At 43.3% G+C, this 24876-nt stretch overlaps 1 protein-coding gene across 1 annotated transcript; it reads left to right on the forward strand.

Moving 5' to 3' along the window:
• Positions 1 to 1365: 1365 nt before the first annotated feature.
• LOC131578951 (transmembrane protease serine 11E-like) lies at positions 1366 to 16809 on the forward strand. The gene is made up of 10 exons (XM_058838289.1): positions 1366 to 1462; positions 8794 to 8913; positions 10152 to 10267; positions 10689 to 10756; positions 12269 to 12432; positions 13381 to 13419; positions 14505 to 14685; positions 14912 to 15177; positions 16079 to 16221; positions 16627 to 16809. The coding sequence occupies exons 1-10, from the start codon at positions 1366 to 1368 to the stop codon at positions 16786 to 16788; spliced, it is 1356 nt and encodes a 451-aa protein (XP_058694272.1). The 3' UTR covers positions 16789 to 16809.
• The last annotated feature ends 8067 nt before the right edge of the window (positions 16810 to 24876 follow it).

Below are 24876 nucleotides of genomic sequence, written 5' to 3' on the forward strand. Positions count from 1 at the left end.
AGCTCTGTGTCTGAGGATCATGGGGTGCCTGGAATGAATGTCTTTGCATCACCTACATGCAGGCCAGGTAATCATGTGACACTTGATACTTTACCCTGGAAATTGTCACCCTCTAGCTAGGCTTCTGACTGCATTTCTCTTGCACATCTGGACTGACTCAGGTGTTCCTATATGGGATGGCAATGCAGCTTCCAGTTAAAGAATTGAGAAGCAATTACATTAAATGTGTCATTAACAACTGTATTCGTCATCTTTTGTAACAAATTATGCTGAGACATTGAATTCAAATTACGAGAAGCTGAGGCTTATCTTTATCTTATGCTTCATTCAAAAGAAACTGGCATTCTCCAAAAGGCAGTCTTCCTGTTACTTGGCTATGGATTTATGTAAGGTGGAAGGAAGAGCTCCAGCCATGTAAGGTGTATTTGCATCAGCGTGTTACTAAGCTGATGATCCCTGAGCTGTAGAGGGGTCAAACGGAGGTCATTAAGGTGGAGGAAAAGAGTCCCTAGAGGTTAGAAAGTTTATTGCAGTAAAGCAAAGAAAATGTGTTCCACTCGTATCTCCTTGTGAGGTCTGTCTTCTTTATTGTCCTTCTGAAAGAAATATGTATGTCATGCTATGTAGTCACATACATCTTCTAGTAAGTTTATAAGTACTGAAAAAACTTAAAATTGAAGACTCAGAAATGCTACTTTAGGTTAGAGTTTGAGCTTGTGTTGATTGTTTGCCAGCTAACTTGCTGTCACTACCACAAGTAGAACTTATTTAGACAACCAGAAAATATTTATTTCACACGTTTATGACATAGAAGAATATTTCCATGACAGAAATGTGTGTGTAGCTAGGTGACCACAATTAAAATTATCATCTAAGGAGTTAAGGGAGAATAAAAAAATTGAATTTAGCTGTTGTTATGAGGACAAATTCTTTTCTGGCCAAATGACCAATTTCAAAGAAGTTCAAGGGAGTTAAGAGACACATACCGTTGATTCTGCATCAGTTTGTCAGCTCCATACCTGGCCTAGGACTGAACATTCTCTTGAACATGCAAATTTTCTGCATAGGTCCTTCCCACAATTTCTGATTTGTTCTTAATTATACCAAAGAAGGAAATAAACTCTGCGTCCTTGCAAAATTTTCATGGCTCTTCTGATTTGGGGTGTTGCAGGGTGTAGCTAATGCTCTGAAAAGGCTTCGGGATTCCTGGATGAAAGGTGTGATGAAAGAAGTGTATTGTTATTGTTTTAGGGGAGGAATCATGCTACTGGGTAAGCCTCTGTCACTGAGACTTGCTGGACTTGTTTGTTCTGACTTGCCTATGACTCCTTTCTTTCTTAATTCGGGAGATAAAGCCTCAAGTCTATGCTGAGATGCTGCACAGTGTGTTGCGGTGTTCAGGACAGTGGATCTCCCAGAGAGAAGAGCTTCTTGCTGACCTCTCAGTGGTACCCAGAGGTGAGTGCCACAAGCTTCTGGCTTGCTTCTTGGTATTTTGGGCAGCAAGGCCAAATTGTGTGTAGATTTATAAGGCAGTTTGAGCTTCGGCCGAGGGTATGGGGAGAATGGCACTAGTTCTGAGCTTGCTTCTGATTTGATCTGCCTTTTATGCACCAGTAATCCTTCTGATATTTCAGCCTTTCTCCTCACCCAAAATGCATTTGTTTTCTGAGAATTCTCCGGCTCATCTACAGCACAGTATGGCAAATCAAGGTTGCCTGTGTGGAGAGCAGATGAGAGTCACCTCACGCTGCTCTGACCGACCTACCTTTTGTGCTAGCGTGGTTAGAATGTGTTGCAGGTGCAACTGCTGAACTAGAGGACGAGCTGAGTAGAGTTGGTAAAAGTAGCTTCTTGCACTTTTGATTATTTTCATGGACTTTGCAGACAGTGAAGTGTTAATCTGTGCAAAATCAGCTTGGAAACACACCAAATCTGGCACCTGACCATTTTGCCCGCCCTGCATTGGAATGAAAATCAAACTGAAAACCCTTAGAGACTATAACTGCTTATGTGGTGTCTTGCTTTTGGAGTAGATTTCAAGAAATCAAAGAAGGACAAAAGGAAGCAGGCAGAGCTATTTTTGAGGGCTGGAAAGCAGAGATCTACTGCTATAATCTGTGTCTGCCAAACTAACAGAACATGATACTTGTCTATGACCAACACAGCTGGAAGGGGAAATCTGAGAGGTAAAGATGATGTAAAAGTTGCAGAAATCCTAAACTGATTGCAGCCAGTGGCCATGTACTTAACACTTTCTTTACACTGAGATGGCCTCTCAGTGTTCATGCAGATTATAGGTCTTTATGTAGTGAGTAGTCCTCCTACTTCTACTAAAACTTGTTTCAGAACATGGGAGTCTTTCTCAAGACATTGGCTGTGGCAGTCAGCTGTAGAAAGAAAAATAAGTGATAAAGGGTATCCCAGTCCTTGGCATTAGAGTTACATTCCACAGACTGTTGTAGTGGTATGGGAGGCTACCTCTATCCCAATGATTAAAGAGTTCAAAACTTCCAAAGAGTTGTGTGCAAAATGGATGCTAGAGTAAGGAACAGCAAATCTTTTGAGCTGATTGCAGAGGTGATCGGATAACCAGGGAAGCCCGTATGAGCAGCATTTTGGTATCATGGATATAGTTGCTGGGAAGCTCTGAGTTAAGACATCTCAAAGAATGAATGCTGCCCTTGAATCTTGAAGCAAATGACAAGAGCCGTGTTTGGAGCGGTTGTCTTTACCCAGCTGAATTGTGTTCTGGGGAAGCAGCAAGACCTTGGTAAAATTGGATAGTTAAGGGGAGGAGCTCAATTAGTAAGTGGTAAATACATTACTGATGCTTTATCTGACTGCAGAGGGGTGGCATGCAGCACCTACTGTTTTTGTGGGCTGTTCAAGGGTGTGGGGAGATCAAGCTGATTCAGTATGACGCATAGAAAAACGCACACTTCATTTCCCTCAGCAGATCCCTTCAATGTTTGGAAGTCTTTCATTGTATCAGAATGCTTTAGAAGATATCAAACATTGAGTAATTGACGCTGGTAGGTAACTGACCTCATCCAAACAAGGGTCTGTCAGTACTTAGGGAGGCACTAGCTTCTTCTGCTTCAGTTCTCAAAGCAGCTGAGGTTGTTGTCCCATTCTTTTAGAAGTGCGTGTCCTGAGTATGCCAAGAGAGCACAGGAGAAGTGCTGGGTTGGTGTGGTTGTTTGTGGTAAAGATGGGAGTGAAATTATCAAGTCTTGCTTTCTGGCCCTGTGCTTTTTCTGTAGTCCTCCTGGACAAAGCCAGATGTATCTCATTTGCTACCATTCCCAACCACCCTGCCAAGGTAGATAGCTCCAGGGACCTAGTCTGGATTTTCAAATCACACGCACCAAGCCAGCAGATTAGTCTGTTCAGTTGTCTTGTGAAAGGTCCTATTTCTAGGAAGAGCAGGCATGTACCTGAATCCATCAACTGGGAAAGCTGGTCATGGCTATAAATGTGGAGACCCCCCTCATCAGATGTGCCACCCAAACTCTGCCACTGCCTCTTCCAAGAATACTGGATTATCAGTTGGCAGGGTACAATAATAAAAAATGTAATAATAAATGCATTATAGGAAGACTGCAGCCGATCACATAGAAGAGGTTGCATGATTTTTTTTCTGTGTAGAGCATAGCAAAACACTTTCAGTAAAGAGCTGGTACAACAAAACATGGCTTGGATTAATCTAAAAGGAAATCTAGTTTGGCATGCTATTAATGTAGCATTATTTCTTGCTGTATTTCACTTACTAAAGTATCTTGTATCGAGATTTGATTTAATATATCTCTTTCTAAACACAACTTTAGTGCATTTTAAATACCTAATTATATGAAAACATGAAATACTTAGTTATATGATAACATAGCTATTTTTGAAATAATTCATTAGGATTTTTTTTCAGTACAGAATAACTTTTTAGTGATCACAGTCTTTGTCTCTGAGCCAAGGTGTTTTTACTAGGAGACTTAATAGTTTGCTCTTCCCGACCCAAATTAGCTGTGATATGGAGTGATGCTGCTGTCTCCATGGATTACCTTGGGCCCCTTGGGAATGACGCATATTTTAAATGAGAACATGGATTGCTGGAGGAGGTTTGATGTTCACCGATAGCATTGCCAAGATAAGCAGGTCTGTACTGAACTAAAGGATCTTGGGTTTGAAACTTCTCACTAATTCACTGCAGACTGAAAGCTGCCAGATGCACACCATGAGGAGGTGGCTTTAAGAGCAGAGAGGACTTGGCTTTTGAGATCTCTCAATGGAGTCTGGGTCTGCTCTCTTGTTAGGGTTTGCTCCTGTGGAATTTGAGTTATCTCGTTCATACTAGTGGGTGAATGCATTGGTGTTTCCTGAATTCCCCTGTCAGCCCTGCTGAGAGTTAATATGCAGCTTACTGAGTTTGGGCAGTAAAAACGTCAAAGTCTGTGATATAAGGAAACAAGAAATGAGTCTGTGTGAAATACCTCACTCTAGAAGGCATCACACAGACAGCTGGGGTATTCGGGGTCTTCTGAGGAGAATACATACCTATTAAGCAGTGTTTCTTTGCCACAGGAAGAAAGAAAGGATGCATCCATGGTGGAAAGCTTTCATCAGCACTACAGAGGATCAGTGTTTCTCTGGCCACTAAATATTGCTGGGTGGAGCAGAATTTGCGTGGTTACTAGAGTGCGGAGAAGACCATGTCTAATTCCTAAACAGGGGGATCCACCTGCCACTAAATTATATAACTATGGACCTGGATGTCCCAAGCACAGGAATCCCTGTCAAGGTGGTTATTCTGGTAGAGCACAACAGCCCTGCCCTCTGTGGCACTGTGGCAAAAAAGGCTAGGGGAGTGAAGAGCTGGTGTAATGTGTATGCATAATGAAAGCATTGAGTGGATATAACCTGAACTGTCTTTCAGTAACCATTCTAGTCTCTGTCTCAGCAGAGCTAGGCATACATCCTTGTGAGGTAAAATAGAAAACAAAAAGCCAACAAAACATGGGGGCTGCTGAGCACACAGACATTTCAGTTGAAGGATACAGGTAACTGTACACTGTGGAAGTTGACGAGCCTTGGTGCTTCCATTGAAAAACTTGGGGTTTTTTCCTATTCTGTTACTTAGCAAGACTGAAGTCAAAAACATCCTTCTAATGGGAGGAAACTGTTTTGATTTTGAAGAGATATTTCCACTTTAATTTGTATATCTATATACAAATTAATTATCTGTACGTGGATGTCGGCTGACACCTCAGGGGTGTTGGTGGATGAGAAGCTCTACATGACACAGCAATGTGCACTCACAGTCCAGAAAGCCAGCTTGACCTGGGATGCATGAAAAGAACTGTGGCCAGCAGTTTGAGGGAGCTCTGGATAAGCCCAACATAAGAAGGACACATACCTTTTGGAGGAAGGCCAGAGAAGGGTTGTGAAAATAATCAGAGGGCTGGAACAGCTCTTGTGTGAAGACAGACTGAGAGAATTGTGGCTGTTCAGCCTTGAGAAGAGGAGGCTCCTGGGACATACTATGAAGAAATTCTTCACTGTGAAGGTGGTGAGGCACTTGAAAAGGTTTCCCAGAAAAGTTGAGGATGCCCCATCCCTGGCTGGACGTGTTCATGGTTATGCTGGGTGGGGGTCTCAGCAATCTTGTCAAGTACAATGTGTCCCTGCCTATGGCAAGGGTGTTGGAACTAGATGATCTTTAAAAAAGAGTCCATTCCAACTCAAACCTTTTTATGATTCTCTATGAACGCTTTAAACTTTTTCCTTAAAAAAATGGTAAGTGAAATCAGTATCAGAAGTGGCATAGAGTTTTATTCCTTGTCTCTCATGTTTCTATTTCCATCAGCACTACAGCACTTCCTAAGGTTTCTGTTTCCCTTTGCAAGTCTGTGTGACCTGTGGAGAAGGAGCAGTTCTGAAATGGTGGAGGAGAAGACGGTCTGTGCTGCCAGTGTTTGTGGCTGTAGCTGGTATTTGCACAAAAAGGAAATACAGACGGATGGCTGGAAGGACAGTGCTGCCTGTGAGAGCATGAGTCTCACAGGCAAGGAGATGCTCAGTGTTTTTAATCTTAAGCTTTGGCATAAGGTCATGTTTTGAGGAAATCTGTCTGGATACAATTCACAAAATGCAGGGGTACAATTCACAAAATCCAAGAGTACAGTTGCCTCAACATCTGCAGAGTCAGCCATACGCTGCCAGGGCTGTGCTTGGTGTTCTCTGTGCTGAGAGCAGTGGAGGGATGGTGCTCCAATTGCCATTCATATGGAAGCCTATTGGAGTGGGGACAGCTGCAGGACAGGGAACCAGTCCGACTGAAATGGATGGGAGAGGCTGAGGCTGGAAGCAAAAGCTCTCCAGTGAGGAGAGCAAAGTGAGATGAAAAAGCTGCCTCTTTCAAAGCACATGAGATGTGGCTACTAAGGAGGGGCAGAGGCATGTTGCCTTAGTGGGCTGTTCTGATTAGCCAAGAGGCTTGCCCTCAAGGGTAATAATTGACTGCCCATGAGGTAAGTTGCAATTCCCTGGGACAGGGAGGGGCTGTGAGATATGTATGGGAGTGTTCCATGGAAGGTTGCAGCATATTGAAGAAATTGAGGCAGAACAGTTCCACTGGTTTTAGGTTTTTATCTGAATCTCTTTTTCTGCTAAACCCTCAGAGCTGATGCATAGTGTATACAGTGAAAGTGCAGATGGTGAGAAGTCAAGGCCTCAGTGGAGTCAGCTGAGTTCTAGTGTGTGTTATTTATGTGCTTATTGCAACTTGCAGTTTGCAAAGAAGTAATCTTGGCCAGCCTGGGTTTTCAGACTCCTATCCACTGCCCTGCATCCTTGACTCAGGAAACTGAGGCAGTCTGGTGGGGGAAAACTTGGACTGTGCATTGCGAGAGCAGACCTTGCTCCTGAAAAGTAGGAGCAATAGAAGGAGAGATACTGGGTTTCTCCATAGCATGTGACTCTGAAGCAGAAGACTTGATCTTGTCACCTGTCCTGTATATTTTGGTAACACTAAGCTGCTGCTTGTGACTACCTACAGTTGTGATGCTGGCTAAAGCTCCTCTGTTTTAACATTTTCTTTCCAGTATGCCACTTGTTTGAATGGTGAAAAAATTTTCCCATTTGGCTAGCACTCTCACTAGCCAAAACCAAGATTTTATGAGGAGATTAAACTTCAAGTTCCTTCCAACTTCCCTGTTTCTTGCTGAATACACCCTTGCTGTCTGCAGATCTCTCATCTCCTTCCTCTGTAGTGCTATCTGGTTGTTTGATATTTTTTTCCCTGTTTTTTTTTCTTGCCATTTCTTGCTTGTGGCTTAACTTGGTTTTCTTCTCATCAGAGCAGAGGGTATAACATCATCCCCCTCTCTCACCACTTCACTGCCTTTTGCTGTCTTGGCTTTGTGCACCAGACCTTCACCTTTACTGTTCATCGGCCCACTCAGCACATTTCCTGAGATGGGGCCTCTGGTGGTAACCTGTTCTGCTTTCACTGTGACTTCTTCTTTTCCACCTTGTAGTAAGAAAACCTGCAAACACTTATTACCTCTGCCTTTCTTATTATATCTTCCTGCCTGCATCTTAGATTTTGCTTAGAGATGGCTGTGCCATAGGTCTGAAGAGGGGAAACCAGTGTTTAGTCCACAGCAATACAAGCATGGATCAGGGGGTATAAAGCAGCACGGGGAGTAGTCAGCCAGTCCTCCTCCTCCTGAGGGCTGACTGTTGTCATTTATCACTCCAGGATATCTGAGAGATTATCTCAGGTGTTTTTCTGATACCTTGTACTAATGCAGACCATGTTGTGGAAACTCAGTATGTGGCATGACAATTACCACATACTGTGTGCTGGGGAATTACTGGGGATCTCTAATAATTGTGCTTAAGGTTTTGCATCATCTTACAATAAAGCTACTGAGGGCATGCACAAAAATGCAGTTTTCCTAATGTTCTGTTGCTTACTGCTTCACTGGAGGGCGTAAGTGGAGGAAAAAGCCTTTGTCGATGTGTGAGTCAAGTTCTCAACCATTTTACAGGTCTGCTGTTGGCTTTCAGAGAGTTACTACTGGATCTTGTTGCCATGTCACATTTACACACAAGCACCTCTTTCTCTATAGATTGGCAGGAGACAGGATATGGTCGCTTTCAGTATATGTGTGTCTTTGGAGCAGTAAGCCCCAAACCCTGTGGGGACTCCAGAAATGTTACTACTCATACCAACCAAATATAACCAAAGCTATGTATTATGTGTGACATCTCTGGTTGCCTAGAGTATCCTTGGGGCAGAGGTTATTTTGTCAGTCATGAATTATTACATTTATGTTCAGTTTAAGTGTCTGTGTAGGCAGTTGACTGCACCTGAAATCTGTGTTATATTTCTTGAAGTGAAATTATCTCTCCTAGTGATACCTGCACAACCTTTTCTCAGGGTGTATGTGAGGCCACAGAGGCAAGTTAGAACACAAGAAATTCTGACTATTTATAAAGGAAAAGCTTTTGCCATGAGGATGGGCAGTGACTGGACCAGAGATCTAGAGAGACTGAATTATTTCTCCTTGGAGATACTAAAAACTTGACAGACGAGGCTTGGAGCAACCTGCCTTAGTGGAGCTTAGTTTAAACAGTCAGACCCTCAGAGTCCAGATGTCCTTCCTAACCTACTTCATTCTGTGGGGTTTTTCAGCTGAGCTAAGCTGTGCCAGATATGATTAGACTCTGGATGAACTATTGTCTTTGTACTAGAGTTGAATTTTTCCATGTTGTTTTCTTCAATACAGGCAGTGATCCAGATGGACAGAGGAATAAGGCGCATAGAGCCATGGAAGATCGCAGTCATTGTTGTGTCGGTGATAGTAGGCTTAGCCCTTATCATTGGCTTGATTACATTTCTTTTGTGCCACGGTAAGTGCCCTGCTGTTTTGTTGTTACAAGCTTTCAGGAATATGTTGTGTTTCACTTGCTACTGTAGTCCTGCCTGATGATTTAGGCATGCAATTTGCCCCAGTATAAAACTCACATGAGAACTTTCTAAATGCTGTTTGAGAACTAGATTTATCTGAAAACCTGTAAGAATTCTTGAAATATACTTTACTTGAAGGAGGGATTTCAGTTTTAACCCTCCTTTTGTTTCTTGCCCTGGTGTTTCCACTGGTATCCAGTGTCTCCACTGACTGACCAAAATATAACAGTCTTCAGTATAAGTGTGTCTAGTACTCAGGCTGTGCATAGTAAGATTAGTCCTGAATGGGGTTTTTGCAGAAGCTCAGCCTGGCCCCTCTAGCTAAGAATATTCCAGACAGAGGGCAGAGCTTTAGGCTTTTCAAGACTCAGGACTCAGTTCTCGTTGCCAAGAGCTGAGTTTCAGTAGCAGATCATAGAATTATTAATGCTGGAAAAGGTCTTTAAGATCATCAAGTCCAACCATCTTGGCTCATGACTTGAAGATAATTAATTCCATTCCCAGTCACTTGCCTCATGAATGAAGTTGAGTCACTCTGTTCCCAGTCTCTGAGATACCAGTGTGAGCTTTTTTAAATGCTTTCCTGCTGGAATGGAATTAATCATGTGGCCATCTCAGCTTGCCAAGAGTCGATGTGGCTTGGTCTAGGACACCAGAAGGAGCAGTGGCAGAACTACAGCTCAGCTCTGCTTTTTGCTGGCTCTATGTTAAAGGGCCCCTCTCTGCCATACACCCAAGAATCAGATTTTAAAATTAACCCAGCCACTGAATGGATGCAATCAGCTCTGCCTCACATGCCTCTCAGAGGGGCAGAGACGTGCCAGAGTGCAGCTGGGGAGGAGTGGATGTGTCTGAGTTGGAAGGGCTCCTTTGTCTCGTGCTGTGATCACCTCAGGCCAACAAGAAGATGGGCCCCAGGGAAATGATGTAGTGGGTGTAATTTGGAGCTCCTTGGGATGGTCCTCAAAGAAGACGAAGAGCCCCTAGATGGCCCATGGAGCAACAGGATGGTCCAGAACCCCCTTTTCCCCGAAGTGCTGCCAAAGCTGTAATTTCACAGTTGGCAGGATCATCGCCAGGGCCAGGAACCCTTGCTTGTGCCATGTTCTATGAGATACTGTGCATCTTTGAATTGCACTAAAGATGATCAGCTACCTTTCCTTCTTTTTTTCCTCTGTAGATCAAGACAGATATTACAATGCATCTTTCCTAATCACCAATGTCGACTACAATTCTCAGTATGAAAGGCAAACTACAGATGAGTTCAGGAATCTAAGTGAAGATATTGAAACCATGGTAAACTGAAAGCTTCTCTGTTTACACCTGGCCTGTGGTGAGGAGTTCTGTAAATGTGTGATGGAAAATAGAGGTGATTGTGCCTCATCCCTACATGGCTGGCCTTGCCTTTCACACCTTGCTGTTGTGGGTTAAAGATGCATAGCTGACTTTTCATGTGCAGATGATAAGCACAGGTGCTGTCTGTTCCAGAAGCCCTGTGGTGGAACTGGGAACCACAAAGCAGAAAGGACAGTGAAATCAGCCAACTCAGCTGTTCATTTTGTATCTACATACTCTGATGGAAATTTAGGGGTAGCTTTGGTGTGGAGGTGGAGATCTGAAGGCATTTTTGTGTGTTTCAGAGGCTCACAAGACTGTTATATTGTAAAAGCATGTACTTATTGCAGGTGTATTTTAACACAGTCTTTTCTTTTAACAGATGTCTGAAGTATTCAGGGGATCCTTTCTAAGTAAAAGATACATCAGATCCCATGTGGTCAGTCTAAGGTAAGTAATGTGAAGGCCAGAAATAAGCAGGGATGTGCTAAATACCTTTTCTTCCTACCTGTTGACCATATGGAACATTCCTGGTTGCTTATGCCTGGGTTACACCAGCAGGGTGACTAAGCCTTTTCTGGTTGTTGCTGTCCTCCAGTGCTCACAGCAGTGAATTACCCTTAGAGGTCAGCAAGGAAGAGAAGCTTGGCCTTATACTTCTGCAGATTGATTACCTGTACACCAGTTGTTCGTGGATGTGATACAGTAACTGGATTATTGGGTGATGCCCATCTTCACTACTGGTTGACAGCCTGAGAGATGCAGAATAAGCTCTTTTTCACATTAGTTCTTCCTGTGTAAACTCGAGCTGGTGTTTACCCCTCTGAATGATGTATGATAGGAGGTGACTGTTCTCTCCTCCCTGTGAAAAGGCCTGAAGCAATGATTCCTCTGTGAGATACAGGGACACAGAGGAGGGAACATAGACCTGGATATAGTAGAGGGTCCTGCATTAGAGATTTAACTGTTTCCCCTGCAGTAATTATGTATTACTCTCAGTGGTAAGAGCCCTTGCTTCCTCTCTTCCATGTTACTTTGTTTTGGAGTTGTACTTCTGCAAGGCTCAATTCTGCTGTGGACTATTTTTCCCAAGTTAGCAAAAAAATGACAGACTTCCCACAAATGTCCTTCACAGAACTTCTGGTATTTTTTTGCCTTTACCTGTCTCTAGATGGAATGAGTAATTTCTTAAACTGTTCTACATCATTTTCTGATGCTGGTTTCTTCCACAAGCCTCCCACAGTGTACGTCAAGAGAAATTGCAGGGCTTAGGAGCTAGATAGAGTCTGAGTGACTTCTTTACACCTTTTAGGTTGATCTCTTCCAAACTTGTTCTCACTACAGATACTTTGTACAACTAGGCAGTGGGGCAGCTTAGCTGCTCCTCTGATCTCTTTCCCTCAGAGCTTCAGTTGGTTTTCCTTTAGATGGTTAGTTTAAGATATTTAATAGTGTCAGTAAGTGACCTCAAATCATTGAGAATGTTGTATGGGGATGAGCGATCTAACTGGCCAATAAATGGACAAGTGACTTAAATGGAAAGAAATGCCAAAAGACCTTTCTAACTTCTGTTGTAACTGGATCTTTTGACTGGCTGTTAGGAATGGCCTGCTGGATATCTGTTTAGGGGTTTTAATTTGCTCTAGTGTTCCCTCTGTCATTTGTGTCCTACTGACAAGGACCCGCTTGGTGGCCAAAGGGAGTGACCCCTTCTTTGCTTCTCAATTCTACTGCTAATAACTCTTCCCAGAAAATTCCCTTTGATCACTGTCTTAGCTAGAAGCTTTTTCTGCCTGCTGACATGTCATTATCTTCCTTTACTTGAGCATAGCCATGCTATTTGTTCTGAACATCTGTGCAGACCAGATCTGTTCTCATATAAAGAAGGCAGGCAGTACAAAGCAGAACCAGGGGCGTTAGTAGGCAAAGAGAACTACACCATTTATTTTTGTTGGTTTGTAGCCCAGATCCTGTTGGAGTGCTTGCATCTGTTGTTCTGGTATTTAAATTTCCCTCTGCTGACAGTGAAGCAGCGACCTGGGGTCAAGTCAACCGTGTGTTACTCAGAAGGCTGAAAGCAACATCGACTTACCTGAATGTTGACCAATCTACCATTAGACTCACAGGCAAGTGCCTTAGGTTGGTGTTTTCAGCTTGGAATTTGTTCCTCACACTTTGCTGTTCTTAGTGTAATGAGTTTCACCTTAGTATGCAAATATGGGTTATTCGTGTTTTCATTTTTTGCCTTCTCAAAGTTGTCTGTTAGGCTGCCAACCTGGGAAGTTGGAAGGCAGAGCATGGAAAGAACTAAAACATATTGGCATTGATTTATGAGTGTGAACTCTTCTCCATGCATCAGAGGATTTCCCTGTGTGTTGAATGAGAAGTCCCACTCAGTTCATAAAAAAAGACCCAACTTTTTGACCATGGGTTCACAAGCAACTTTAAGACATACAGTAAATTAAACAAGAGCCTTTATAACCAGGCACTGAAATGCAGAATCCTCAAGCTGTTAAAAAAATGCAAGGCTGAGGTGATTCCTTTCTCTACCCTCTGTCTTTTCCTTTGTTATTCAACAGAATGCTGTAGTGAGCATCCCTGGGCAGTAATCCTCTCCCATGGATCAGTTGTGGATTGCCATCAGACTCTGACAAAGGGGTTTTTGTAGGAAAGAAATTAGAAATGTTGCAGTTTACCTTCAGACAATCCCAGCACTGAGGATTTGTGAAGACTCATCTGACCATCTTGCCACACTAAAGCTGAACAAAGGCCTGTAGGCATTTGCTGGTGGCTGTGCATGTTGTACATGTAGATGTAACTTGGACCCACTTGCAGTCATCTGCTTATTTTGCTAGCTCTGAGCTAAGGCAAGCATGGTGCATCCTATGGCCTTTCAGTGAGGAACAGAGGCTCATCTGAACTTCTCCAACAGAGAAAATTACTACTTTTTGTACTGTCACTCCAGGCAGCAGTGCAAGCCATTTAATCTGTGTTTCCTGGTACATGGAGAGAGTCTGGGCTAGATCATGTAGCATATGAGAGAAACTTACTGTGGTCTTTGCTTTTCATTCCAGAGTTGAACAAGGAAAAGGGAGATAACCTTTTAAACAACTGTAAGTACAAGTCCTTTATAGTAAAGGTCCAGGGACATAGTGCTTGCCATTCTGTGTTTTCAAAATCCTTATATTTTCATGATACAAGTTGAGAATAGAATTTGTTGCAGATATTAGAGCAGTAGACAGTCTATGAGCCAGGGAAGACTTCAGCTCATTTCCTTGCAGTCTTGCTGCCTCTATACATTTGTGGAATCAAGCATTCCGGCTTGGTGGTGGGAATCACATGCTTTAATGTTGGTTGTTGGAAGTAGGGGCATGTAGTGAGCTGCTGTTAGCAAGTCTGCAGAAGGACTACAGTTTTGCTGTGGGCCATGATTCTTGCTGGAATCCTTCAAAAAACATTTTCCCTCCTTCTCCCTCCTCCCTGAAGAAAGGTTTGGCAATAGATGTCTGTCAGATTTGAGCTAAACTTTAAGGAAAGGCCAGAGGGTGGGACAGGGAGAAGAGCTGTCCACACTCAGAGCAAAGCAGTAGCACAGCCCCAGGGAGTGGCAGGTTCTCAGTCCTTTTTTCTCCCTCTCAGTTTTGCTCCCCCTTGAGGTCTTAGGGCTCCTCTGGAAACTGGGAGACAGCATGAGTATCCTCCCAGGACACTCCATCAGTCCACTGCATGCTCTTGAAGACTTTGCATGTTAGCTTTCCACCTCCAAACGGCTTCTGAGAATTAACTGGTTTGAATCTAACTTTTTTCAGCTGGGTAATACCTGATTGTTGGCTCAGTGGCTGTAAGTAAATTGTTGGGAAGAGGACACTATTTTTTTGTTGCTGCTGCCAAGGCTAATCTGGAGGTGACCCGACAAAATCCTTTTTTCTTCAGTGTCTCAGACACACAGCCTTCAGCTCCCATGGGAGTTCACATGGGTTTGTGTGTCTGAAAACTGGCTAATGAAAAAGTTCTGACTCCTCTACCAAACTTCTTTGTTTACCCTGCATCTATCCTGAGACACTTGTGACCATGGCACTTGGTTTCCCTGCTTTAGGTGAAGGCTGTCTCTTGATGGAGACTTCTGCCCTGTTACACCTGTGCCTGCAGCCATGAGGGCCTTCAATCAGCTAAAGCAGAGCTGCCTTTTCTTTGACAGGCTGTGGAATACGAAGACAGGCATTCTCCTTCACAGGAGTGGAAAGAATAACTGGGGGGCAGCGTGCACGGGAGGGAGAATGGCCATGGCAGGCGAGCATTCAGCTCGATGGGACCCATCGCTGTGGTGCATCCATCATCAGTAACACCTGGCTGGTGACTGCAGCTCACTGCTTTAGAGGGTAAGTCATCAGCATCTCTCTGATCATACAGACCTTAGGACTCTTGGGTGTTCTGACCTTTTGTTACCCTGTAATATCTGTATCTGCTGAAAGATAATGGAGTTTTACTCTTCTCTTCCCCTTTGGCAAACGTGATCACATTGCTTTTTGATGCTTAAATGGAGACCTAAGTGTCCTTAGGGATGTTGTTTTGTGTGTCTCTAGTATAACCTCAAACATCTTACAGAGTAAGAGATCCTCGGAGGTGGACTGCCAGCTTTGGAATTCTGCTGAGGCCTCCAAAACAGAAGAAATTTGTCCGGAGAATTATTGTCCACGAGAGATACGGTGATAATCTCCTTGATCATGAATATGACGTGGCTGTTGTGGAACTTGCCTCTGCTATTGAGTTCACAAGTGACGTGCACAGTGTCTGCCTTCCTGAAGCATCTCACATTTTCCCAGACAACTCTTCCTGTTTTGTCACTGGCTGGGGAGCTTTGGAGAATGATGGTGAGTGTTTCTTGCCTCCCTGTGCCCCGTCACACATGTGCCTGAGAAGATTGATGTTAGTTTTTTTGGTTTTTTTTTTTTATTTTGGGTTTCTTAGGCTTGGTGTTTAATAGATGCATGTCCCAATGAGATACCTTTGGACTTATTTTGCTGCTTTTTTTTTCCTGGTTTGGTCAGTGGGTTGAAAATGGGGGGAAGACAATGAAGGTTAGTCTTACAGGACTTAAGAACAGTTTTTTATTAGTTGCTGCATGCACAGCTCTAGTTGAATAAAGTCTGTTCTCCAGTCCCTCTGGGTTTAGCTTTGACATTAATTCTTTTGCTATTCAGATTTTTTCTAGATGCACCATGACAATTTCCATCAGTTATTCTCTCTTTGGTCATAAATAGTGCCTCATCCAGTGATTTGGGTGAGCTTCTTTCAAATGAATCATCTTTCAAATTAGTCAAATCAGCCATTGAGGTTAGAGAGGATGGGACTCTAAATCTGCTTGTGAGAGCTACAGAACTGTGTAGGTTGTGTTTCATGGGAGACCCTTGGGATGTGTAGTGATTGCCCAAAGCTACACTGCAGTTAAGCAAATGGATGTTTCCAATGACTGCAAGGACATACCATGTAGTCTACAGTTGAATGCAGCACTGAAATATGTACAAAAATCCATTTGTTCATTATGTTAATGAGCATCTGGTGATGATGAAAGATGGATAGGAGTTATGCTTGGGAGTGAGTGAAGGACTTTGGTGGAGGGGAGAACTTCTTAATCCTGAAACATTTTCTGGGTAGCTCCCTTAATTTGCCTGTGATGGCAGAAAAGTGGCAGGAAAATTTGGCTACTCTTAATCTTTGAATTTTTATGTTGCATACCCTGTCTGCAAATTCTAATGCCATTTCTCCTTCTAGGCTATAGTGTTAACCAGCTTCGACAAGCAGAAGTGAGAATTATAAGTACTGCGGTTTGTAATAGGAGACAAGTGTATGGTGGAGCAATAACACCTGGAATGTTGTGTGCTGGATACTTGGAGGGGCAGGTGGATGCTTGCCAGGTAAGTCTTTATCAGTAGCAGTAAAAGGAAAATAGGTGGGGTGGAAGGTGATGTTTTCTAGAAATAAAATGTGCTTTGGGCAATCTTAAGCTTTTGAGTTTCAATATCTTGACAGGTACAAATGAAGAGCTTCAAGGCTCACGTGCTGGAGTCTGCACTTCAGTTTGCATGAGATTTATATACAATGCACAAGTGAGAATGCAGATGTGAGGGTGTGGACTGGCAGAGGCTGAATTAGACATAGGCTGTGAGCCTCTGTCTTGTCAGTAAACTGTGTGAAACTTGAATTATAGCTGTGGTCTACAGAAAAATACCTGTCAATTTTAACAGAATAATTTGAGAATTTGAGTTCATGAGTGAGGTGAACACTTTACTTTTTTTGTCTGTTGACATTTTTCTCCTTAGGGTGACTCTGGTGGGCCACTGGTGCACGCGAATTCCAGAGGAATCTGGTATCTTGTGGGAATAGTGAGCTGGGGAGATGAATGTGGCAAGCCAAATAAACCTGGAGTATACACACGAGTGACTTACTATCGAAAATGGATCCACTCCAAAACGGGCATCTGAAACCTGGAGCAGGTTAAGTTTTGTGGCCTGTGTACAGCTATTCCTCTGACACATCCTGCTCTGTGGTCACCCTCTAAGCAGCTGCTGGCTTAGCTTGTGGTCGTGTATAAAGTACCTGTAAGCTGGGAGCAGTCTAGGACTTGAAACTGGTTTGGCCTACAGCCAGACAGGAACGGACTTGATCCGTGTGACATTTGTGTGTTCAGGAAGTAGTCTGTCAGAGGGACAACTGCCTTCATCTATATGCGATATATTGACCTTTTCTTCTCCATGGCCACATGTCTTGGCCCCAGCTTTTATACCCAAGCAAAGTGTTTGAGCCCAAACAATCATCTACCAGCATCCAAGACAAGCCATAACTGAAACCTGGCCCATCCATTTGCTGTGTGCTCACAAGGCCCTATCTATCCACAGACAAGCTACAATCCAGGCCCTGACTCCAAGGCTGCTGGTACTTCTGAATTATTGAGCTCCTGCATCGTTCCAGGGAATGCACTGTAATGGAAAGTGGAAGATGGCTTAGAGAAGTCCTGGTTCCTAATATCACACTGGACTGTTACTTAAGTGAATAGAGAACTTTTCCTTGCCTGAGAGAGAAATTCAATGGAAAACACCAGCTTGTGTCCACCTTCTTGAACAAGTGAAAATATGTCTGCTCATCTCTTCAAATAAAGAGTCTCTACCACAGCATTTGCCAGGGGAGTGATTGCTGGACTTAAGACCAAAAACAACTTTATGTTCTTACCAGTCTGTTGTCATAACACAATATTTAGCTGAATTAATTTACATTTTTATCTTTCCAGACTGTATTTTTCTGAATAAAAGTCCTTTGCCTTTTGTGTAGGATGGATGATTGTAACAATCTTAGTATGAACATTGTCAAAATAACTTATTTTTCTTGTTCTTGTGAATGTTGTTCTCAAGTCTTTGTAGTTTTGTGCATCTTTAGCTGTATCCTGTTAAAAAAAAAAAAAAAAAAAAAGCTTTTGCATTACAGTGGAAATGCCCCTCTCCTTCAGAGCAGGAGAGAACTTCTGACAGACCCAGAAATCTTATGTACAGATCTCTCTCTTCTTACAGGAAGTAAGAATTGCATTGTGTTCATTGTGTAGCTGACTCGTTTCATCTCTGCCACACAAACATCATATTCTCTCTGGCTTCATGTTTTCAGGAGCCGTGTTTCTGTCAGCCAGGTAGATATCCAATGCTTTCTACAACCCAGCAGCAGAACACACCTATTCTTGGTGGGGGTGCTCTCTTTGGTGTGTCTGCAAGCTTTCCAACACTTCATGTGGATCCTGATCCTAACAACAGCAAGTGCTGTGGACTTAATTGCTGGATAATGAGCCACTCCACTGCTCTCTTCTCCCTCTGTGGTCAGAAGAGAAAGAACTCAGGAGAGGAGATACTGGCCACACTGCCAAGACTCAGAGCTGGTCCAGCATGGCAAGCAAGCAAGAACTTTCTTCCAGGCTAGAAAAGGCAAACAGCAGGATTTCAGCATGCTCTTAGCCAGAAGGGTCAGGGGAAAGAGGCCTTCAGTGATTATAGACTTATATATCACTGATCAGAGTATTGTTCAAGTTGAACACCAGTCAGCTGGAAAAGTCAATGGCAGTTCAGGGATCCCCTCTGGACCTTGCAGCTTGCTGCCAGTGCTGCCAAACAGAGCAGCGATCCCTCCAGAGCAGTGATAACAGAAGAGTTTTGGTTACCTGTCCCTTGATCTGTTTGTCAGTCCAGAGAACAATGCTTTTCTAGAGTCTCACTGGAGGTACTGGAATAGTTGGAAGCCCACAGAAGGTCTGCAGCTGTTGGTGTGTTCTATACTTGTGTATACCTGGAACTTGATTTTTTTTTTTTTCCCCCTCCAGGAACTTTTATTATGGAATGTTGTGAGTTTCAGAAACAAACTTGGTGGTTTAATTTCTACGCAGGGAATAAACACTATCAGACTGGTTCCATAGGTCTGAGCCCAACAAATTTCATTTCAGCCTCTTCAGCCAAACATGTCTTTGACATATATTGCTTGTCACAGGAAGCTTAAAACTGATATATGAAAGTTATATATGATTTTTTTTCTTGGTTGTAGCAATTGTCTTGCCAGGATGGTAAATAAAATTTTATACTTTTCTTCATAAATATCATTATGAAATATTATAGATTTTCAGTTCTTAAAGCACTTTAGGCTTGGGTCTTCAAGGGGTTTAATGGTTTCCCCATCTGCTGGATTTCATAGTAACTTGCACACTTCACATTTTTAGGGTTGCAAATACCAACTTTCTCACTGATTCCCCAAAACAGATAAGTAGATGTCCAAAAAATTAATTTTGAATTGGTGAACTTTCCAATTTGCTTCTTTTGGGTACTCTATCAGGCAGCCTTAAGCATTTAGCTCAGTCTCAAAGGCTGGAGTAAACCTCATTCTCCAAAATGGAGCAAACAAAAGTTAGAAACTCAACTTGTCATTTGCTTAAGGAGCTGCCATTTCTGAGGGTGTACTTGCAGAGATACCTGATCTCCCTTACTGCTGAGTGCCAGCACAGTGCAGCCAGGAGGAGTGGGGATGAAGAGGACCTGGCATCTACATGCTCTGAGGTCTCTTGGTGATGCAGAGCAGTACAAATGGTGACTATCAAGAAGAGCATTTGAAAGAACAGAATTCATCCAAGGGAGTATTGGTGTGGTTGGACATGATGCGTCTGAACCCCTTACTTGTGGCAAAACTGCTCTGATGTCAACCTTGTCTGGCTTTTCATGAGGGAAATTAAGGAAACCTGAAGCCAAAACTTTTTACTGGGTTTAGGTGCTCTAGCAGACTTGTATTTATTTTAAGCTGCATTTTCACCTATTTGTGAAGCTACAAGCTGCAGTTTCTCCCATCTGTGTTTTTAGAGGGATTAACATCTTCACTCAAGGCAGAATGGGATACATCTAACTATACAAACATGCATAACACACAAGACTGTAATTTATATGTAAATTTAATAAAATCTGTTACATTTACCTTCTGTTTCATGTACTTACTAATTTCCTGAATCACAGTATGTGGAGGCTAGCTTTGGAGCAGGCTGTAGGCCCATGGCCTGCCAGCCCTGCCTGAGAAGCTAGCCTGGGAATTTCATGGGAGGATTCAAAACAATCCTCAAAGACAGAAAACAGCCTGCAGGTGCTGTTTGTCTGTTCCCGTGTTTTCCTTGCAGGAGAAAGTCAGGGGGTGGTGAACCCCACTGACCAATGATGGTAATGTAGCACTTTACTAACCAATAAGAGTTTCCTTTCTGTACTTTTCACGAACTAGTCTATATAACATAGCTGTAGCAATAAACTAGAGATTCTCTCCTGTTCTGACTCCCTTGAGAGTCCGTGTCGTTCTTCCTGCCATTCCCAATTAGAACGACAACAGTAAGCCACTGTAAGTTGGAGACTTCCCTTAGAACGCTACACTGATCCTATACCATGGATTTACGTGCTGGCTTTTATGTACTCTTAATCATCTGGCTTTTTTGATTGTTAGAAGCTTTTAGAGGAGCAAAATGTCATCAGACTAGGAAAGAATTTACCCACCCAGCCATCAGTTACCCATATCTATGTTTAGGTAAACAGGTCCTGTATCATCCACTAGAGGGTGAATCGTATTGTACAAGAGCTGTATGCCCTTGGCAGCTGGTGGTGGTGCTCCGCTTCAACTGACTAGAGAGGAGCTGGAGGACAAGGCACTGTGTTCCTGCTGCCTTGAAGATGCAGAGATGCTACTTAGTTTGCCTGCAAAATCTGGGAAGGCTGCAGCTGCTTAAAGCTGGAGGCTTTAAACACAGGTACCTGGGGCACTGCGTGAGTTTCAGGCTTCTCCTATCAGAAAGCTCGGCATCCCTCTCCCCCCTAAATTAATGTTAAGTACAGTAGACTATGGCTGTGAGAGCAAGGGCTGAGCAGGTTTTGTCTGCTTATCTGCAACAACGAAGCCAGAGCTTTGTCCTGTGGAAGAGTAGGCTGGAAAGGAATATAGTCAGTTGTTTCTGGCATCATGGGTCAGTTTTTTGAGCTTGTCAGCCTTCTTGCAAACAAGATATCAGAGCAGCAGTAATTTTGACAACTTGATAAAGTTAATAAAGGATAAAGGATAAAGATAGCGAGGTTTGCAGTGGCGTGCTTTGGTCTCCTATACTGACAGTTCCTGATGATTCTTGTAGATTGAAAACACTGTCATTATGAGAAATTTGGTACAAATTGTACCATTCTCTGAACTGAAAGGGAGCTACATGCTGGAGTTCAACAATCCTGGTCTGTAGTACCTAACAGCCAGCAGGACGAACTTGGAATTTGAGGTTATTTAAGAGAATAAAAAGCTTTATTGCAGTATTGCAGGACATGCTATGTTGGCTATAGATTGGAAGGTGGCCATTTGTTTAAAAGAAGAGTAGCCCTTTTGTCACACTTTACGGGGTCCAGTGCAAAAAAGGGAGCATTAGAGACAGACTTCTTAAAGGACATAATTTTAACAAGTATTTTTTACGGATTAGAAAACAGCTTTGTGCTGAGTTTCTGACAGAGCCTGTGTTGTGTATGTAACACTTGAAGCATTTATAAGCATTCAGTTACGTTGGGAACTGTGCTGTGACCCAAGGATATGCTAGCTGGTGTGGTTGTATTTGGTCATGTGGGTGGAGTTTCTGTCACAGAGTTTGAAGTGAAGAGCTAAAGAGAAGAATAATTCTTGTGATCTTTTTTATGTGTGGCTAAACAGCATCCTTCTATAAAACAAAGCTGTCAGTATTTCAGCCTGGTGGGTGTCTGATCTATCACTGCTGCAAAGAAAACTTTTCAAAACTCATCTGGATAGAAGACTTCAGAAACAAACAGAGCAAGTGGCAGTTAATCTCCTTTGTCTTTAGTTGAACCCTTTCTTAAATCACACTTCCTTTGAAGAATATTTTGTTTTTGCCGTTCAATTTTTGTGGCCTTTTCTCAGGTGCAAAAAAAATTGTTTCAATTAAGAAAGAGCTTTAAGGAGCTTGTCACTCAGCAAATGCAACTCTTTCTTTTATATAAGTGTGCACAGGTCTGAGAAATACACAGCATACCTCCAATTCACTTGATTAGCTACTGAATTTCTTCCTCCCTGCAGTAAACCAGAGTTGTGCTTGCTGTGTGATGTTTGTCTCTTCTGTGCCTGTGCTTTCCTCCTTCCAGCTGTGCCACTGGGCTGTCCCTTACTTGAGGAAGGGCTTGCCGTCAGCCTGGCATCCAGAGCCTGTTTTAGCCACAGATTGTTCTTTGCAAAATCAGTACAAACAAACAGCAATTGTCACACATCTCTGACCTTCACCAGGCTCTTGGGATCACCTGCAGCCTTTGGAGCTGTGACTCAGACAGTCTGGCACTGTTCTCCAGGCTAGCAGACAACCTGCATACCAAAGGGGGCTGTTGGTGGCAGCATTCCTTCTCCAGTGGATAGACCAGATGGAGGGACTGTGCTAGGAAATAATGTCTCCTATGCCAGAGCATGATGAAAATATAAGAAAAAACTTTTTTGCTGTGAGAGTACTTGAACTTTGAACCAGGTTGTCAGGAGAGGTTATGGAGTCTCCATCCTTGGAGATGCTCCAAACAAAACTGGACATGATCCTCTGCACACTCATCCAGCTATGCTTGTTTTGAGCAGTGATTTTGGGCTAGATGATCTCCAGAGCTCCCTTTCTGCCTCAGCTGCTCTGTGATTCTGTTCTGTCCAAGTGCCTTAGAAGCTTCAGGGAAGGCACATGGCCATGGCTAAGGGGTGGGTACTGTCTCAGGTGAGCTGACTGTGCCCCCCAGCTGTGTCTGTGGCAGCCGAGTGCTCTGGTAGCCAGCCTGAAGAAGCCTGACAGCAGGTCCTTTTCATGCTTAACCCTCAGATGCTGTAACAGTGCTGTTGTCCCAAACTTGTCTGGCACTGTTGCCTTTGAATAATCAATGGAAACAGCGGGGCATGGAAGGGAAAGCTATCCATTCTGTGCCACCTAAGTAGAAAGCAAGTTACCTGAGAGAGAGCTCAGACAGAAGGTCTCATAGGGAGGCAGTGAACCAAGTGGGACCCTCACTTGGTACTCTGCATGTTTCTACCAGAGTGAGTGATCCCCTGAATTGTGTCTGAAAATACAGCCAGAGTCAAAACAGCTGCAGGATTGACGTCTTGGACATGATTTTCATTATGTCAAATTTGAAGGCTCATGCATGATAAATCAGGTGACCACTGACAAGAATGCCATGTAGGATCTTGTATGCTTCTGCAGAGTAAACTGGAGCAGGTAATATCTGTGGCAGAAAGCATCTCAGACTCTGTTTGGCTTCTACCAGACAACTTAGCTGCTAACAAATAATATGAGATCAAATCCATGCTACCTATTTTCTGGGGATGTAGAGATGTAGGAAAAGCCTTGTTTTGCCTGTGCTTCCATCCCCAGAGCTCTGTCCAAACACTCCCAGTGCCTCTAGCACTTCAGATGTGCGAAACAATGCTGCTCTTCCTTTCTTAATTGGACCCATGCCAGTAAAGGATTTATTTGTATTTTTAAATGCTCTGTTTCTTTATAGGCCTAGTCTAAGTAATGTGAAGATCTCCCGCCTCTTTGGAGATGCTGGGAGAGCAACAGGGAGAGGAGGATTCATGCACTGGATGTAGAGAGCAGCTTGCTAGCCTGACAGAAGAAGATGCAGGCTGGCCTGTTCCACTGCACCAAGCAGCAGCTCTGCCTGGGCAGCCGCAGAGCACAGGCACACATGTGCCACCTTTTTGCCTCAAACAGGGCGATGGGCTATGAATTCTTTTTTAATGACTCTGGCACTGGGGGACTTCTGTTGTTGAAGGGCGTTGCTGGTATTCTGGGCTGGCCTCCCTGGCTGCAACTCAGACGGGTGTAGCAGTTTCTGTTACAAGGGCCTGGAAAGAAGGACTGCCTGGAAACCAGCCAGGGCAGGATCTAGCATACTTCAGAGCTTCAGGCCATTGCTGTAGCATCCCAGTCTCCGCGTGTTCAGTATCTCAAAGCCACATGGACGCGTAATAAAATCTTGCCCCAGGTGACTATTCAAGGCTCAAGGTGAAGGCCCTGGCTTCTCTCACAGCCCTCACATTGTCTCTGGAGAATAATTCTATTTTTTAATGGATTTTCCGCCCTTGTTTTTCTACTTATCAGTTATTAACCGCCATCAGTTATTAAAAGCCATGGCTGGTATTTCATGTAGCATAGGAAAGCATGGGATAATGAACTGGTGGCCCTTTCCAGTCAAAAGAGTAAAGTTGTGTAGCATGTCCACAGCTGAAATTAAAAAGTATGATGAAATACAGCTCATTTAGAATTTCTGCTGATTTTTGAAGACCAAATGTGTCACTCTGAAAACTCAGCTTCTGAGCTTGCTAGCATAGTTTTCTAAAGACTTTCCCAGGACAGTAACTGTAAACATAGATATGTGTACATTCTTTCTGTTACACGTCTTGTGATGGACATCTCTCATGGCCAGTGCAGTGAGAAAGTGTTATCCTGACCATCCAATCCCTGGCCATGGTCAGAAGCCTATAAATCCTGAGGGGAAAAATAAACTCTTCTTCTTTTCACCACACCTCGATCTGTGTCCGTGTGATCTATTCATCATCAGCGGCAACACAAATGCAGCATGTTTTTGTGTTTTTCAGGAGGGGGAGGCCTGAAACCATAACTGAGCTGTCCAGGTGTGCTGATGGAAAAAGGAGTGGACTTGTCCAAGGGAAGGATTTCCTTGCAGTGTACAAGTTTGGTCTTGTCAGAAGCTCACAGAGAATCACAAAGTAATTTAGATTGTGAGGGATGTACAGAGGTCACCTGCTCAGAGCAGCTCTAATTAATTCAGGTTGTTTAACATTCAGGCTGTTTAAGAGAGTTTCTGTCAGTTTTGTTAAACATCACTGACAGGAACACTCACTTCTCAGTTTAAAAGTAATGACTGATTGCTGTCTTTGGTCTGAAATTCATAGCCTGGCTTGAGTAACTGGTAGACAGTTATGCAAAACATCTTTGCTTGTAAATTCCAAAGATGTTATTGCTACAGGACTGGCCAGTGGTCTTCTCT

This window comes from Poecile atricapillus, chromosome 4, assembly GCF_030490865.1.
Source record: "Poecile atricapillus isolate bPoeAtr1 chromosome 4, bPoeAtr1.hap1, whole genome shotgun sequence".
NCBI classification, from domain to species: domain Eukaryota; kingdom Metazoa; phylum Chordata; class Aves; order Passeriformes; family Paridae; genus Poecile; species Poecile atricapillus.

What these genes read in the sequence shown, in the direction of transcription:
- LOC131578951 (XM_058838289.1), top strand. Translation starts at nt 1,366, where the DNA reads ATGCTGAGATGCTGCACAGTGTGTTGCGGTGTTCAGGACAGTGGATCT. An exon ending in GTGAAGATATTGAAACCATG is followed by an intron (nt 10,268 to 10,688) that starts GTAAACTGAAAG and finishes TTCTTTTAACAG; the next exon opens with ATGTCTGAAGTATTCAGGGG. An exon ending in AGATAACCTTTTAAACAACT is followed by an intron (nt 13,420 to 14,504) that starts GTAAGTACAAGT and finishes TTTCTTTGACAG; the next exon opens with GCTGTGGAATACGAAGACAG.